General features: G+C 37.1%; 1 protein-coding gene across 1 annotated transcript; it reads left to right on the plus strand.

The window, feature by feature from the left end:
• The first annotated feature begins 10,586 nt into the window (after positions 1 to 10,586).
• Positions 10,587 to 11,992, plus strand: MC4R (melanocortin 4 receptor). The gene has a single exon (XM_036323089.1). It carries the CDS (start codon positions 10,922 to 10,924, stop codon positions 11,918 to 11,920), a length of 999 nt encoding a protein of 332 aa, XP_036178982.1. The 5' UTR covers positions 10,587 to 10,921; the 3' UTR covers positions 11,921 to 11,992.
• The last annotated feature ends 1,806 nt before the right edge of the window (positions 11,993 to 13,798 follow it).

The following is a 13,798-nucleotide window of genomic DNA, read 5'->3' on the forward strand; positions in this document are numbered from 1 at the left end:
GGTTTCTCTCACATTGATGTTTTTTCTCTGTCTTTCCCTCTCTCTTCCACTCTCCCTAAAAATCAATGGAAAAATATCCTTGCGTGAGGATTAACAAAACAAAAGGTTAGAAGGTTGGCCTGATCTGCCAACCAAACAATGCAATGTCAGAAGACAATTCAGGAATATAAAGGGTGCCTATACCCCCGTACCCACCACCACCACCATTCACAACTGGCCTGAGCTTCAAGCATTGTATAAGCTCAGAAAAAGATGGGACCAGGATACCAGCAGCAGTATCAGCACAGGCCTCAGGCCAGGTGAAGCTTAAAGAGGGCTGTTTCTGCCCCTGTAACACATCATGCTCCCTGAATAAATGTAGAAAATTTAGACCCAAGACTCGACAGATGAGAAGATAAAACTCTGAGAAGGAAAGAAAACCTTGGAATAGGACTAAATTTTTAAATAAAAATGACTAATAAATCCCTGGTGTGTGTTTTTTTTCATTTATACAAAATTTCTCAAGTTTATCAATAATGAGTGAACATGAGAGTTTATAATAAGAAAAATTTAATTGGGTTATAGAAATATAGATACAGACACAAATATCTGAACTTCTGCTCAAAATTCACATATTTCATTAGCATTTAAAAAACATTTGCACCAGTCTTAGAACCACACACTGATTTGCTTAAAATCTTTCCATATTAACTATGTGTCTTTGTAATGTAATATGAAATGAAGCAGTGAGAGTTTTGAGCATCATTAACTTATTTAGCCTCTACACATATCCTGAGAACATGACTTCTGTCTGTTTTGATCTCCACTACATCCCTAGCACCTAGAATAGTCCCTAACTTATCAAAAATATATTGAATTAAAAATCAAATATTTGACTATTAGATGGTTCAGTGCCAAAAACAGAGGAGACATTGTTCTGGGCTGAATTGTATCCCTTCAAAATCATATGTCAAAGTTCTAACCCTCAGTATATCTGAATGTCACTTTAAAGAGGTGATTAAGTTAAATGAGGTTATGAACCCTAATCTAATACAGCTGCTGTCCTTATAAGATGGGGATTTCAGATTATAGACATGCACAGAGGGAAAACATGTAAAGACACAGGGACATGACAGCCATCTGCATGTCAAGGAGAGAGGTCTCAAAAGAAACCAGTCCTGGGAGAGGTATCTATTCAGGTCCTCTGCCATTTTTTATTTTATTTTTAAAAATTTATTTTTATTGATTTCAGAGAGGAAGAGAGAAAGAGAAACATCAATGATAAAAGTAAATCATCCATTGGCTGCCTCCCACATGCCCCACACAGGAGACTGAGCCCACAACCCAGGCATGTGCCCCAACCTGGAATCAAACCATGACCTCCTGGTCCATAGGTCGATGCTCAATCACTGAGCCACACAGGTCAGGCCTCTGTCCATTTTTTAATTGGATTATTTGGTTGGTGTTGAGGTGTATGAGTTTTTTTATATATTTTATATATTAATCCCCAGTCAGAGCTGTGTAGCCACACAATACAATATGTAGAAATGTACACTTGAAACCCATATAATCTTATTAACTAATGTCTCTCTCTCTCTCTCTCTCTCTCTCTCTCTCTCTCTCTCTCTCTCTCAAGAAACAAATGAAACTAATCTTGCCAAACCTTGATTTCGAACTTTGAGCATCAATAATTGTGAGAAAATACATTTCTGTTGTTTAAGTCCCGCAGCCTGTGCTCCTTTGCTTTGGCAGCCCACGCAAGCTAATGCAGGTACTTAAGGAACTTTTTGACAGACAGATGAATAGATAAAGGCACAGGAGTCTAGGAAAAAAATGTAATTTTTGATACATGTTAGATTTCATCGTGTAAAAATAATCAAGCTCTGATCATGGTGTGGTCCCCCTCATGGTGAATTCAAAGCACTGATTTCACCCCCTCTGTGGTATTAAAATGACATTTTTGAAACTGTGCCAAACAAGTAATCCTGATAGAATCCATCAATGATCACATAAATAGAGTTATCTTGCTAAATTTCAGTTACCTGGATCAGTGGTTATATTTAAAGTTATTGGATCCAAATAGAAGTAAAGTCTATAATGTGGAGAATATATCAAACCAGGATTTGAGGGTATTAAGCTACTTAGAATCCTGAGAAGCAATCAAACCAGGATTTTGATTGGATTAGGCTATTTGGACTGCTGAGAAGCTATGATATAGTCCTTCTGTTACATATAACTAAAAAGTTTTAAGGGATGTTGGAGGAATGAAAGACTAGGACTATTAAGCTATAATAGAAAGATGGCTTAGGAGTATCCATACATTTCTTTTTGTTGTTAAAAAATCTTTCAGTGATTTTAAATTCAATGAGTGTGCAGAGGTTAAAATGTTAATGACTATATAAATATTCAATATACTCTTTATTTTGGAAGAAGCAAAACTTGCTTGTGTTATAATCTTTGGTATGAAAATTTCCTTAAGATAGAGCTATGAATAACCACCCCTGTTACAGAGTAACATGTTTCTGAAGTTCTCAGATTTTAAAGGTAAATGAAAATTATATCCTAGAGCAGCAATTTCAACCTTTTCATCTCATGCAATCATAAACTAATTCTAAAATTCTGCAGCACATCAAAAATATATTTTTTGCTGATCTGATAAAAACATAGGTATGACTTTGGTTTGTTCAAACCAGATGGCTATTGTGGTGTTGGCTGTTGTCATTTATTTATTTGACAACCTAAGGGAAAAGAGGTCAGTGCCCCTGACTAAATGGTTAAGTATTGCATGTTTTAAGAATTTTTGTGGCACACCGGTTGAAAATAGTTGTCCTATTTTCAACAGGACTCACATTGAATGGCATTGTTTATTGGAGAAACAACTGAAGCCAACAGAACTCACATTGAATGGCATTGTTTATTGGAGAAACAAGTGAAGCCAAAGGCTATTATTTAATTTGCCAGAGACCTAAAATCTGTTATTAATGTTGTTAAAGGGACTTGAGTTTAGTGTTAGAATCATCTTGGTTATACTATATCCATTGATTGAACTAGACAGAAAATTTGTAAGTAAAGTGATGCAACTGCTTTGTTAGATTGCGGGTTTACCACATATGACAAAAATTAAATTTGAAGCACAGCAATCTAAAAAAAAACTTAGGATGTCTTTTGTTTACTACCAAAGGGACTGATAGTAAGCCAAAGGAGGGTAAGGCTACAATGAAAAGAAAACAGTGTAATCTCCTTTCATACAGTTCAGGACATATCAGGATATCCTTGATCCAAACAACATTCTGGCAGCCAAATGAATATTTGATCACCTGCTTTTATTATCTGCATACTAGTTCTCTCAATTTATTAAATCATCATACTATTGGCTCCCAATCTATATTCCAGACTTTATTTCTAGACATACATATAATTAACTAACTTATTGACCTCTCTATCTTTTGGAATGATCCATAGACACATCAAACTTATCATGTACAAGACTGAATTAATCATCTTTTCTTTATTGGCTCTTCCCCTGTAGGCTGATGGTGCCTCCAACCCTCCAGTCTACAAAGATAAAAACCTGGACTCATCTCTGAATCCTTCCTGTCCTTTCTCTTCATATCAATATTAATATGATGGAATCATCATATTGCTAATTTCATCATATTAATGTTTATATTAAGTGTCCTCTTATCTTCATTCCTATTATCTGCCCTAGTTCTGTTTACTTAACTAGCATCCAACAATTTCACCTTAAACTGCATTTGTAGAATAAAGTTAAGCATACTCAGGACGCTGTAAGGTCTATAATCTGATTACTGCCAATCTACCTCCTGTCTTTCCTTACTGCTTCTTGACTCTTATTTTACATTTCAGTAACCTTTATGTGATTTATGTCCCTTACATTCCATGCTATTACTTACTCTATACCATTGCTAAGGTTGTGCCTTGGACCTGAAACTCCCTTCTTTTTCTCATATGATTAATTTCTGCTTAAAGGTTAAGATTTGCTGTAGGTATTGTTTCCTTGAGGGAGTTTCTGTAATCCCACCCATACACAGGACTCTCTTAATAACCCAGAAAAAGCCTCTTTCCCTGCATCCCCACATTATTTCATTAGTCTATTTGTTTTCTTCCTCACTAATAGAAGAGCACCTTGAAAGAAAGGGCTATAACTTCTTTACTTAAGCTTCTCCTGAAGCTACTAGTTCAATGCTTTTCTTTTCATAGGCACTGAGTAGGTAATGAGTGAGAGAATGAATGATTAAATGAATGAATGAATGGAGTGAATGAACCGATTAAGGCGAAATTGATAGTTGCAATGGATGAGATAGTATATTCTCCTTTTTATTCCCTATAGAAGACTCATATTTTCTCTAAATTCTATAATCTTTGCCTAAATTCACTTATTTGGGCCCACCGAGACCTAACTAAAAATAGCAGGAGATACTGTATTGTCTTAACTTTTAACCTGATAAAAATTATTAGAATAATTCATAACCTAAATATTTTCTAGTAAATTGAGCTGAATAATCATTCTCATTAATTTTAGCCACATTTTTTTCTAAAAACATAGAATCTCCTGATTTAATAAATAAAGATAATATTGACCAAAGAACTTTTTATCTATTTTTAGAGGAAGCAAATAACCTTTTAATTACATTTGGTTTTTAATTTTTTGCTTTAGTTCTCATTGAAGATGAAAAATTTTATTTGAAAATTTTTAACTTGAATATTAGTATTCAAAATTCTCCAAAATAAGTGTAAGATAAATCTAAATAATTAACCTTCCAAAATATTATTTTTGTATGATTATAGCATTTCTGCTTCCAGTGTTGTAGTTTGAAACTATACTAAATTTTCGGGACACTGTATAACTGGGTATTCTTTTTAGATGTACAATCATTATTACTTTTTCAATAATCAAGTTTGTTTCAGAGATATACATATATTAAATAAAAAGATGTCTGGAAACAGCATGAAGATTATTAAGTATGTTTTTAAAGTGGCAATCCTGGGCATGGTTAGGAGGCAAGTTTACTCTGTATCTGAAATATTTCAAGTGGGGTTATAGCATATTTCCTCAGAATCCAATGCTGCCCACATGTCTTGGACCCTAGTTTGTCTATCCAGATAATTATTAGCGTTATATTCTATCTTTCCAAGCAAATAACATACCAACAAGACACCCTAATTGAGTCTGTAGAGAAAACACTCTAGCTATAAGAAACTTTTCATTATATGCATTTTAAGCCAAAGAACATATTCTCCTAACAATTTAACAAATACTTGGAAAGAATTATAAAAGGCACTAACCTAAAATAAATATCACAAAAGTATATTGCTTCCTGAGGTTAAAGAAGATACAGAATATTTCATTATCAATTCCTCAATTTAAAAATATATATATGTTTTTATTGATTTTAGGAGAGAGGAAGGGAGAGCGATAAATAGAAACATTGATGAGAGAGAAACATAGATTGGTTGCCTCCTGCATGCCCCCTACTAGGGATCAAGCCCACAACCCAGGCATGTCCCCTGACTGGGAATCAAACCAGTGACTTCTTGGTTCATGGATCAACACTCAACCACTGAGACACCCTGGCCGGGCAAATCCTCAATTTTTAAATCCCCATTTTTAATAAGATTTGTTGGATATGACAGTTATTCTAAGACAGACTGCTCTTTTCAGCTTTACATCACCTCTAAGTTGGCACTTAAAAGGTTTACATGACCTGCTGTTGTACTTTGGTTCACTTTTCTAAATAGTCCAAAGTGTAACAGGTAGATGGGCTCTTAGGAGCAATTTATTAGTAGGTACATAGACTTTTTTTAGCAGTATGAAACCAAACTCCCTAAGAAAGAAAGAGCAGATAGGAAGAGGTAATGATCCAACTTCTTGGACAAAAATTTGCTAAGATTTTACTTTCCCTGGGTTTCCTGCACTCAGTTGTCATCACCGCTGCAAAGCAGACTCCAGAGTGAGGCCGCTTATCATTTACAACTGTGGGCTGGGGGCGTGTTGGGGGGGGTGGAGTGCAGATAGAGGAGGGCAAAGAGGGGATAAATAGTGATGGATTAAATTAAATGTAAAAATAAATAAATAAAACTGGCTCAAAGAGAGGCAGACCTCTCTTTCCTTGGCTCTTTGTATTTAAGTAAAGATTTTGTAGTCAGAATAACTATTCTACATGGATGTTTCCCAAACTGTATATTCCAAACCATGTTGCTCTGCTAGTGTGACACATGTATTTTGAAAATCAGTGTCCTGTGCAAATGTCATCCGATGCAACAAATAGGTCTTACGGTAAAAACTGGGGTTAGAAACACAGCTTCCATGAACTTCATTGGTGACATGATAAAAAAAAAAGAAAGATAGGAACAGTAGAACAATTTTATGCCATTTACTAGTTAAAAATATGTAAACCTACAACAAACATGGCACTTAACCTAGAAAAAGACCTGTGTTTAGTTTGCCTGAGGAAGTGAGTTCAGAGGGTTACAGCCCGTGAGTTCTTATGAAGTGGTAGAGGGAGGATTATCTGAAATTTCAGGAGACATTGCCACAGTGGGGTGGGTTGCGCTTCATAACATATGCAGTGAGCTGAGGTAGCTGGAAACGTTTGGTGTGTGTATGTTTTGTGGGCCGCATGTGTTTTGGTCCAGCTGGGTGCAGTTTTCCCCATTGTTTCTCCTGTAGGAAACGGTGCAGAAACAAACACAAAATTTGTGTAACACTCAAAATGTTCCCCCATATACCAGTCAAGTTTGGAGCACAATTCCATGTTCTAAATGAGCACTATCACAGAACTGAGAATACTCTGTACTTGAGAAATAAAAATGGGAGAAGGTAGCTTCTATGTTCAAATAAGTTTAGGAAATAAGGTGAGTAAGCAATGTTGAATTTTTTTCTAGTGAAAATTTCAGAAACTTTATATGCTAATGTAAATGCTGAAACTTCAAGAAGACAGTGGGTTTGCAATACTTTTTGAAATTATTTGACCTCGGAATCTCCTTTTAAAAAAATTTATTTTATTGTTGAGAGTATTAAAGATGTCCCCCCATTTTTAATCTGTGGTGCAAATAACATTAACATATCCTAAAAAAATAATATTCCATGTAGCACAGTTTGATAAATACTTCTCTTTAGTAATATTTCATATTTATTGTTATAAAATGTAAAACAGGGATTTTGTTCAGAGAACTATATTATGATCTAACTCAGTTTTATGTATATTTAAAAAAATCTGAAATAAATTTTTAAAAATACCATTAATGTGTCTAACATTGCTGGCTGCATTTCTTCTGGCTCATAGAGAACTGAACTATAACAGACAATTAAAATGCCTCCTTGGAGTTAATAAAACTGTCATCTTTTCAGCATAATTAACTAGAGAGCCAAAATTTTATAAATCTACAACAAAAAAGTAAACATGAGATTTTAAATGCATATGCTTCTCTGGGATTTCAGGGTGATCATGTCTATCAATAAAATCCTTTTTGTGAAATCTAAAAGAAAGGGAGTTTTGTTTTAAATTACTAATTTTACCTATTATATCATTTTATACACACACAGGCACACACACAGAGGGGTAGGCAAATGTAGGTTTATAGTTGTGAGAACTTGAAAGACTTTATTGTTGTACTATTATATATTTATTTATTTTTGTTTGTCTCGTTTACTTATTTATATTATTTGTCTCCTTCTTGAGCATTTACAAGATTGTATCTAAGTGCACTAGGCAATTGTGATATTCTTTTGAGTTAGTAAAGCTATTGTAACAATCATAGCCTGCATAGCCATACAAGTAACTACAAACCCACTTCTGCCCTCCCCTTTATAGTATACCTATTAATACATTTTACAAAATAAGGTTGATTTTGCTTTCATAAACATAGGGAAGAGCATTCCAAGCAGAGATAACAGAAAAACCCATGGAAAAATCTCTAGTGTGAATGCATGTAGCTAGCACACAAGTTGACTGTAATGAAGAGTGAGAAGTGACTAGCAAGGAGAAAAGGGGGAGTCAGGCACACCGGTAGAATCAAAGGTGTTTTATAAAAGATTGCATGTAGGTATTTTGGAGAGAGATGGAAAAGTCAAGGATATTCTGAATTTTAAGCCTAACCAAATGGGATAATGATGCCACCCGGAGAAGGAGGAGGACAAAGTCTCTTGACTCGGGGAGATTATACAAAGTTGACTATCTGTTACTTAAACACTTCAATAGATTTCTTCCTGGTTGCTTACTTATTAGGTAATTCACTACTCACACGAGTCCAAAATCAGGGAAAACAAGGATTTTCCTGGATTTTCTGCTTATAAGTAGCTCCATTCAAAAGCTTAAAAGTAAAGATAATTAATGCTAGTTGCTGTGACAGGTAAACACCAATATTTCAGCAGCTTAATAGTAACATTAATTGCTTGTTCATATCACAGTTCCATTAGTGGGTGGACTAGAGTGCGGAGGGATTTGGGAATGTGAGTTGTTCAGAGACCCAGGCTCTTTCCATGATATGGTTCTGTCATCTAGAACAGAGGCTGCAAAGACATTCTGCAGCCAGGAGGGAAAATGTGTAGAATCATGAGGAGAGAACAGAATGCCCATCATTTATTTCAACCCATTAGCTAGACTTCAGTCATAAGGCCCCACCCAGTTCCAGGAATGGATGGAAGATGTTAACTTAGCTCAGTGGTCAGGAATAATATTTCATGTTGTCTTTGTCACAAAGGGAAAGAAGGGAAAGCCCTCCCCTAAATAATGGAGGACTAAAAATTAACCCGGAAATAGTTTTCTCTTATTGTCCCTGTTATCAGTAGCCACAAACAATACAGAACTAAAACCAAAAACAGTCATAGCAAGGGAAAGACACTATGTAAAACTTCATAACCTGAAGTATAATTAATTTGAAAATAACTTTTCCACAATCTTTCAAACTTAGCTTAAACAAAGCATTTAGAAACTCTGATAAATACCTAGCATGCACTCATCTTGGTTTGAATAAGTAAAGTTGCCAAGTTATGTGTGGATTTAATTTACAAAGCCTTCAGTTATGGAGGTAGAATGGCTGCCTTAATAATTTTCTAATTTTTCTATAACATCTCTCTCTCTCTCTTTCTCTCTCTCTCTCTCTCTCTCTCTCTCTCTCTCTCTCTCTCTCTCTTCCTTTTTCTTTTTTTATCTGCACGTTCTCACATAGCTGGTGGTCATTTGCATGTCTTCTTTGGAGGAGTGTCTGTATTCAAGTTCCTTTGTCCATTTATAAATTGGTTTATTTGTGTGTGTGTTTGCTATTAAGTTGTAAGAGACTCTTGCATATTCTGGATATTAACCTCTGATGAGATACATGGTTTGCAAATATTTTCTCCCATTCTGTAGGCTGCCTTTCCACTAGGTTGATTGTTTCCTAGTGAAGAAGCTTTTTAGGTTGATATAATTCCCTTTGTTTATTGTTGCTTTTGTTGCCTCTGATTTTGGTGTAAAATCCAAGTCATTGCCAAAATCATTGTGAAGAAATTGTTGCCCAATGGGTGTAAAGTTTCAGTTATGAAAAATGAGTTAGTCCTAGAGACCTGCTGTACAGCATGGTGCCTATAGTTAACACGGTATTGTGCCTGTAATAGTTATTGCCACAAAACAAATGAAAAAGAATACAAGGAAATTTTTGGAGGTGATGACTATGCTTACTACCTTGATTGTGATGATGGTGTCATGAATATATGCACATGTACAAACTCATTAAAATGTATACAATACATATGTACAAATTTGGTGTATCAATTATACTCAGTAAAGCTTTAAAAATGGAGTGTTGTCTAGTTATATAAACTTTCTAGGTTTAGAGTTAATATAGTTTACATTAATGCTCTATGGCTTTTAACTATTGTAAATGAAAATAAAACTTTTCCAGCTATAATAAAAGAAACTTTATGATGGAAACATATCAGATATTAGTGCATAAGAAATAAACCCCTTCTTGAACCTTTGATAAATTGTAGCTACCTATACATTCTTCCATCCATAGCACAGTCTCCTGTATTCTCAAATATTCTGTGTTTCTGGCATTTTAAATTGAAGCATTACTGCCTGAGTTCTTAATTCAAAGAAATTTAGAGGGAAAATAAATTCAATATCCTGGTCACAAAGCAGGGTATCTATTTCAGAAACACACACACACACACACACACACACACACACACACACACACACACGTCTCTCTCTTTTAAGCAGGAATAAACCTGGGTGCCTCAAGGTGGCTTGTTCTGATATCAAAGAATGTCCTCTAGGGACCCAGTTGTTTTCCTTGAAACTTAAAAAGGGAAATTTATTCTCTCACATCCTGCCGGCTTCCCGAGCCCACAGCTTCTGCATCTGACTCAGAGCTGCCTGCAGTTTGTATCCCTGAGCATCACCAGCATCTGTCTTCCACGGGACTTGGATTGGTCAAACGAAAGCAGAGGAGGAGCCACTCCGAACATTTTTTTCCCCTCCACACACCATAAAATCAGCAGCAGCTACTAACACTCAGAGCAATGCTGGTGGGAGCCTCTGAGAGGCAGCTGATGTGGGCATGTGCACACACACTGTCTCCCATTGGCACCGCAGCTCCTAGGAGAATCATTTTGAAAAGACTTGGATGCCTAGGACTACAGTTAAACTGAAAGTGAGAACCAAAAAACAAAAAAACAAAAAGCAAACAGCAGACTCTTTTGACTGAGAATAAGCACTTTGAAGGCAAAGATTTTAAAGGGACAGGGATAGGGATGAGAGCAGTACCTGAAAGAGGCTAAAACTTCCATTTCAAGCTGTGGAGCATGTGACAGTTCTTCACAACGGGCATGCCACTTTCAGCCTCATAAAGGACAGAAAAAGACCTGCAGAAAATCCCTGAGGCCACCTGACCCAGGAGCTGAAGCAGTTGAGAGGGGATTTGAATCCACTGACCCAGGATGAATTCCACTCACCACCACAGAATGCACGCCTCTCTCCACTTCCGGAACCTCAGCACCCACAGGCTGCACAGCAACGCCAGCGAGCCCCTGGGGAAAAACTACTCCGATGGAGGGTGCCACCAGCAACTTTACGTCTCTCCTGAGGTGTTTGTGACTCTGGGCGCCATCAGCTTGTTGGAGAATATCCTGGTGATTGTGGCCATCGCCAAGAACAAGAACCTGCATTCCCCCATGTACTTTTTCATCTGCAGCCTGGCTGTGGCTGATATGCTGGTGAGTGTCTCGAACGGATCCGAAACGATTGCCATCATCCTGCTGAACGGCACAGACACGGGTGCGCAGAGTTTCACCATGAACATTGACAATGTCATTGACTCGGTCATCTGTAGCTCCTTGCTCGCATCCATTTGCAGCCTGCTTGCCATCGCAGTGGACAGGTACTTTACTATCTTTTATGCTCTCCAGTACCATAACATCATGACGGTTAAGCGGGTGGGGATCATCCTGAGCTGTATCTGGGCAGCCTGCACGGTGGCGGGCATTCTGTTCATCATTTACTCAGACAGCAGCGTGGTCATCATCTGCCTCATCAGCGTGTTCCTCACCATGCTGGCTCTCATGGCCTCCCTCTATGTCCACATGTTCCTCATGGCCAGGCTTCACATGAAGAGGATCGCTGTCCTCCCGGGCACCGGCACCATCCGCCAAGGTGCCAACATGAAGGGGGCGATCACCTTGACCATACTGATTGGGGTCTTTGTTGTCTGCTGGGCGCCATTCTTCCTCCACTTAATATTCTACATCTCTTGTCCCCAGAATCCATACTGTGCGTGCTTCATGTCTCACTTTAACTTATATCTCATACTGCTCATGTGTAATTCCATCATTGACCCGCTCATTTATGCACTCCGGAGCCAAGAGCTGAGGAATACCTTCAAGGAGATCATCTGTTGCTACCCTGTCGGAAGTCTTTGTGACTTGTCTAGCAGATATTAAATGGGGACAGAGGAGATGCTAAACACATGCATAAGAGACTTTTTCATTCTTACAGAACCTGAGCAGTGTGCTTCAGTGACAGCTTCTTCTGTGGAGGGCATTGGTTGAGAATATCTATTGTATAAATTTAAGTTTATGATTTGGGGTATGCAAAAAGGCCCCGTCTCTGTATTTTTAATGTCATGTTGCTCTTTGGCTGTGCAATGTTTGCATGAAAACACCTTTGACTGTGCAATGTTAATCCATATTATAGGTCGTAGACACTGTGGATTTACAGAAAAGAAAAAAAAATGTTCTTATTAAAAGCTTAACAATATCTCTTTCTTGTAACTTATAAAGATGTGACACTTAGCTTGTTGTAGTAACAGCCTCATTTAATGTATTCTTATCAATGGTTTCCTATATTACACTGGATATACAACAATGTAATGTAGAGATTTGAGTCTCACATTTAAGGGGGCAATATTAAAGAACAGATGCTTACTCATTAAAAAAAAGTCAGCTGAAATTTCAAGTCATTTAGTAAAACATGTTCATTTTCCCTGTACACAGTAGAAATGAAGTTCCAATTGACAGTAAAACAGCTATTGGGGAAAAAAGTGAATTTTTGAGTCAGAAAAGTGTGTTTCTCAAAGACAGGGAGATTAATCTCTCAAGGAAATAGTTTGCTATTCCACTCAGGCACTTCCATCTTGGGTGGGAAGTGGGGGGAGAAAGCAGCTATGGGGATCACAGTGTTCTGGAAAACCTGAATTTACAGGTCAAGCTAAACTTCCTGATACCAACCTATTTCCACTCATCATTACATATAATAAGGTCTTTCTGCCCCTTTAACCAGAAACTCATTGTCTGCTGAAGTGTCCGGAAAAGGTGGTGCTGCCCCGAGAGCTGGCTTCTGATCTCTAAAAAAACATGGCTAGCATTGAGTTCTTTCACTTTTCACATGGAAGTGACTTGGTGTTTACTTATTACAGGAGTACAATTACTCATCAAGGATTTTAACTTTAAAGCCAAATCCATAGCACAAGTATTTTCAGGAAATATTTGTGAATATCTAAAGTAAGGGGACCACTGATGCTGACACATTTTGAGCAGGAAGTAAGACACTTAACCCCAGAGGACAACACAACATACTAGTAAGTTAACCTTCCACAACCACACGGTGCAGAGTAAATACTTGTTTTGCTTCAAAATAATTGCAGAGATTTGGCTATTGAGCCATACAATCTGTACTTTCCAATTTGTGTGTACTTGAAAAGAAAGAGAAAGAAAATATATTAGGCTGGGAATTACCAGTAAACTATATTTTGATTTAATTTATAGTCTCTTCAAATGCTCATAGGCAGAGATAACATACCAAGGTACTTCTTAATTCAAATCTAAATGGTTTACATATTAACAAGTTTCAAGAAATACTTTCACCATTCACATGGAAAACTTTACTTAAACAGAATGGTGACATTCAAGTTTATAAATGAAAGGTGGTATTGAAGCTTGTTTCACTGCAATTCCATTATTTTGACACAAAAATAAGTGTGAGGATTTTTAACACAGTCTGACATAACAGTCAAAACCCAAAGCTGTAGCCAGACACAGACAGTGTTGTCTTTGCTACTCTTCCTGTCCATTCTCTTTTAATTATTTATCTTTATTGTTGAAAGTATTACAGGTGTCTCCTCTCCTCCCCCATTGACTCCCTCTGCCCCACACCCATGATTGTGAGAAATCTCAGGAGCTAGAAATATGAAAAACGAAGCTACAAGCATGCCCCACCCTCTGTAGTGGCTGCCCTTGCAGTGTATTTATTTCTCCTTCAAGTGTCATCTCAGGTGCTGCTCGGTCCACTTAGAGGCAGCTCACTTGTCCCACTGGAAGGAA

This window comes from Myotis myotis, unplaced genomic scaffold (genome assembly GCF_014108235.1).
Source record: "Myotis myotis isolate mMyoMyo1 unplaced genomic scaffold, mMyoMyo1.p scaffold_m19_p_9, whole genome shotgun sequence".
NCBI classification, from domain to species: domain Eukaryota; kingdom Metazoa; phylum Chordata; class Mammalia; order Chiroptera; family Vespertilionidae; genus Myotis; species Myotis myotis.